The sequence below is a fragment of the Arachis hypogaea genome, chromosome 6 (genome assembly GCF_003086295.3).
Source record: "Arachis hypogaea cultivar Tifrunner chromosome 6, arahy.Tifrunner.gnm2.J5K5, whole genome shotgun sequence".
NCBI classification, from domain to species: domain Eukaryota; kingdom Viridiplantae; phylum Streptophyta; class Magnoliopsida; order Fabales; family Fabaceae; genus Arachis; species Arachis hypogaea.
Genome location: NC_092041.1, coordinates 94,655,106 through 94,659,884, shown reverse-complemented (window position 1 = coordinate 94,659,884; position 4,779 = coordinate 94,655,106). Strand labels below are relative to the sequence as shown.

Sequence of the window (4,779 nt, the reverse complement as noted above, 5' to 3'; positions counted from 1 at the left end):
CATTTACACATCAATCAAGGATAATTCATAAAGGAGGATTTTTAACACTGAAAGAAGCAAAGGAATCCTTCAGGGAATATGAAGCTCTTCATCTAGAGCAAACCCTAAAAAGAGTAGATAAAGCTCCAATTCAAACCCAGAGAACAGGGATAATAAGAAACATTCCTACAAGGGCTGAAATCAAGGAAAAGAAAAGGGTCTGTAGATCAAATCTCAGAGAAACCCTTAACATAGTCCTGAATTGGACTGAAGAAAAAAGGGCAATCTTGGGATATTATCCTATTGCCAAAGAACAGCTAACAAAGCTGGTTATATTTCCAGATGCTTCCCCATCTGACACCTATCAGTTTTTTCAGTATGGATTAATTGATACAATTTTAATTTTTAATGATTTGAAAATTATTAGTGAGTTTCCTGCAGGATTTGTTGATGCAGTAAAGAGATTTAAAAATATGATTGACAACGTAAATCCAAGGGATATATCCCTAAAATTTACAAACAGTCAACCTATTTTTAATGAAGAAGAAGAATGCTTGGTTCCAGCACACCAAGTAATATTCATGTCCGTCTTTCCAGGAAATTTTCAACCAATTGATCAGATTCAAGATTTAACAATTTACAGTCATGAAGGAAGGTTAGCCAGTACATTAGCAAGGATTTTTGAAAGAACTCAAAAAATAACAAAAGAATCTCACACAAGGATTAATTATAAAAGTAGAAATACTCTGCTTGTGTCTAGTAAAAGGAATGAAATTTAAGAAAGAGAGATGAGACTCTTAGTGGAATTTGAATCAGCATTCTACAACTTATCTGGACTCTTAGAAAAGCTCCCCGAAGGGATAAAGAGGAATCTCTGCTATTTGATAAAAGACAGAGAAGACCACAAGTGCCAGCTATGTGTCTCAGAGTTATCTGAAGAAAGCAATAATGAAATGGAATCAACCCACATGATAAAGGAAGAAGACAACACATCTGAAGGTCACATGATGAAAGAGGAGGACAGCACATCTGAAGCATCTCTCAACATTATTGCATAGTGACGTAAGCACTTAGGTCATAAAGCACCAACAATGTAGCTGGTGCAAGATAGCAAACAGTGACGTAAGCAATGATGTCATAAGAAGGGTAAGGATGGGAATTGTCCATCAAACCCAACTATTATAAATAGGTTGCTTAGGCAATTGTAGAAGCATCAGACAATAGAAAGCAGGAGGCTAAGAGTACTCATATGCTAGGAGAGCAAGGAGGAAGCTGCCGAGGCGATTCTATAGTCTGAAGAAGAATTCCCTTAGGAAAAACCAATTCTAATCTCCCCTCTGGAGTTAGTATCTACAATCTCCCCTCTGGAGATAAAAACATCTTATGTAAAATATTCTAAATAAAGGAAGTTTTTCTCCAAAAAGGTACGCCTTTATTCTAATCTCTTAGTTATGAATTATTTAGAAAGTTTAGAATTAACGGAAGAATTTGATTATTATAGATTATCTGCCTTATTAGATAATAAAAAACAGGCTGTTCTAAATATAGAATTAAATCTCAAATCAAATGAAAATTTTAATAAACAAAATCTTTTAAAAGAAGTTTTTAATAGAAAAAATATAATATATTATGGAAAAATTCAACTTGAAGCCCCTATAAAGATAAAATCCGCCAATGGAGAACTTGAAATAGCTTTGATAAATGATGAAGAATTGAGTAAACAGATTGAGAAAATTAAGGATCAACAAAAAAGATCTAAAATTGGATGGATCCATATTAGTACTATACAAGTCTTAATCAAATCTACATATATGAAAGGAATTAATTCACCAATAAGCTTAGCAATCTGTGATAAAAGAATTACTGATGACCCAATAGATCAAATAATTGGAATTGTTCATGGAAACTTGGCAAACATAAATTCAATGCCCATCTTGGATACGCTATACCTTTATCAACTGAAAATCTTGGAAGATCTATAAGCTTAGCTTATAAATTTCACAGAAAGAATCTAATGGAACAAGATGATGAACCATTTTCAATTACATATGCAATAAATTATGCTTTAACAAATAGCCATCATAGTATAATATTTAAAAACAGAGAAAGAATTTATGTTGATGAATTATTTCAGAAAATTGTAAAAACAGAAATATCAAAATATAAAGCTATTGAAAACCAGTTCTATTATTAAAAGAACCATCAGGAAAATTAGTTTCATCGAATTTTCAAATAAGAGAATCTAAAATTAATAGCCTTTTAAGTTTATCTAAGTTAAAAATCAAAGAAGAAAATTCTGAAATAAAAGAACTAACAAAAAAGGTCGAAAAATTAAATGAAACCCTAAACACTAAATTATGACAATAAATAAAGAAGAAATATATGTAACTTATCAAGACAAGAAACAAGAGCTATTTGAAAGAAAAAATCGTTTGAATTATTTACAGTTTTCTGAAATAAATCAAAGAGCATTTGAAGCCCTAAAAATAATCTATGACAAGTTGAAAAGAGAAGTTGAAAAGCTAGAGAAATTAATAGAATCTCTAGAAAATAGTGATGAATCAATGATAGAGTTTGCAGAAATTTTAAAATAAATAATGAAGCATAAAAAGATTGAAAAACCAGAAAATAAAATTAAAAGAAATAGGACGAGAAAATTAAAAGGTAAAATAAAGGAGTATAAAAGGGAATTAAACAATCTTCAGATTGAAATTAATGATCTTATAATAAAAAGGATAGAAATAAGAATAAATATAAACAAGTTGGAATTAAACTTAAAAAATTTATAAATGCCTGGAAAACCATATTATGACTTAAAAGAATTAAAGCTATTGAAAAAAAAATGGAGAATGAAATTGAAAAATTAAACAGATATTTAGAAACGGGAGAAAGTGTAGAAATAAAAGAAGTTATCGAGGATTTGAGAAATTATATTAAAAAAAAAGACAAACCGATAAAAGATTTTATATACAATAATCCATGCAAAAAATATTATAAATTAAAACAAGATTAAAAAGTTATAAATCAAAACTAGTAGAAATGGTCAATACTTTTTATCAAAATCCTTTAAATAAAGCACCTATACAAATTATAAACTTATTCAAAGTAAAATATGAAGAGCTAATAAAAATTTCGAAAAAGAAATTAAAAGAAAAGTCAAAGTTAAAAAATTGGTATCAGAACCAAGTTAACGATTAAGGGTAACACTTTCTCTTTAAGCAACACTTTTAATGACACGTTTTTAAATAAAAATCTGTAAATATGTACAAACATGCATCTGTATAGTAGATGGACCCATAATAATAACACACAGCGTCGGGTTGCGTCGCTCAAAACATAACCCAAATCCAAACAAAAATGGACAAAACTAACAAATCTGAATTGGATAAAATATGCTTGAAGTCCTGGATCTTGCATGCAGCAGACCCCTGTACCAAGAAACTAGCAAGTGTTTAACTAGATAAAGCCACCATTGACACGAATTACTTGGCCGTTGACCCACTCGCCACCATCACTAACCAAGAAACCAACCAAATTCGCCACGTCATTCGGTTCCCCTAAACGCCCTAACGGAATATCATTCTTTAGTTTCTCCACAAGCTCCTCCGACTTCCCCTCATAGAACATCTCCGTCGCTATCGGCCCTGGCGCCACGCAGTTCGCCGTTATTCCCGTCCCCTTTAGCTCCTTCGCAACGATCTTAACCATCGCTTCCACCGCCGCCTTCGATGCCGTATACGTCGCGTACCCCGCCCGCAGCGCCTTCACCAACGACGTCGTCAGCAGGACGATCCTCCCTCCGCCGCCGCGCTTCACTCTGTTCGTTGCCTCTCTACAGCACAGGAATGCGCCCCGGGTGTTCACCGAGAAGATCTTGTCGAAGGTCTCCACGTCGGTGTTCGCCACCGTCGGGTATGTTCCGTCGAGGATACCGGCGGAATTCACCAGTATTTGGACCTCCGAGTCGAAGGCTTGCTCTGCGGAATCGAAGAGCGATTTGACGTCGTCAGGGTTTGAGATGTCGGCTTTGACTGCGACCGCTCGCGGCGGAGAATCGGCGGCGGAGTTGATCTGAGCGACGACTGAGTCGGCTTGGGACGAGCTGGAGGTGTAGTTGACGACGACTAGGGCGCCGAGTGAGGCGAGATGAATCGCGATTTCTCGGCCGATTCCGCGAGAAGAGCCGGTGACGATTGCGACTCGATCTTGGAGCGGTTTAATCCGGGTCGAGTCATAAGAAACGGGTTCGGGAATTGGAGTTGCCATGTTTATTATATATCTATATGTTTCTTACTTCTTAGTTATAGTGAACTAGGAATGTGTATGGTTTATGTGGCAGAATCTAAATTTCTAATGCATATATATAAGGTAGGAAAGTTGAAGGTCAAGAATCAAAATTCTTTGTATTCACTTAATTTAAAATACAAAAATAATACTAATCAACCCAAGCAGAAGCAGGTACTACTAATTTGTAATTGCTACGTGAGATCATATGTCATAATGTCTTTTGTGACGTGAGATACGTTGTCATCGTGCCATGTGCATTTACTTGGAAAGTTTATAATCGATGGTTGACTTTGACTCATTCATTTTATATTATGATTATTTTAAGTTAATATTTAAAATGGTCTTTAAAATTTGATTTCTATCATAATTTAGCCTTTAAATTTTTAATTGACTTAAATTGTACTTTGAAATTTTGACTCATACTTTAATTTGATCTTTTTGACATTTTTCGTCGTTGAAAAGCTGACTTGGCAATTTTAAATGACACATAGCACTATAACGGTTAAATAACAT

General features: G+C 34.1%; 1 protein-coding gene across 1 annotated transcript; it reads right to left on the bottom strand.

Annotated features, from left to right (window-relative positions):
• Positions 1–3,141: 3,141 nt before the first annotated feature.
• Positions 3,142–4,558, bottom strand: LOC112697009 (NADPH-dependent aldehyde reductase-like protein, chloroplastic). The gene has a single exon (XM_025749981.3). The coding sequence runs from the start codon at positions 4,243–4,245 to the stop codon at positions 3,436–3,438; it is 810 nt and encodes a 269-aa protein (XP_025605766.1). The 5' UTR covers positions 4,246–4,558; the 3' UTR covers positions 3,142–3,435.
• Between the last annotated feature and the right edge of the window lie 221 nt (positions 4,559–4,779).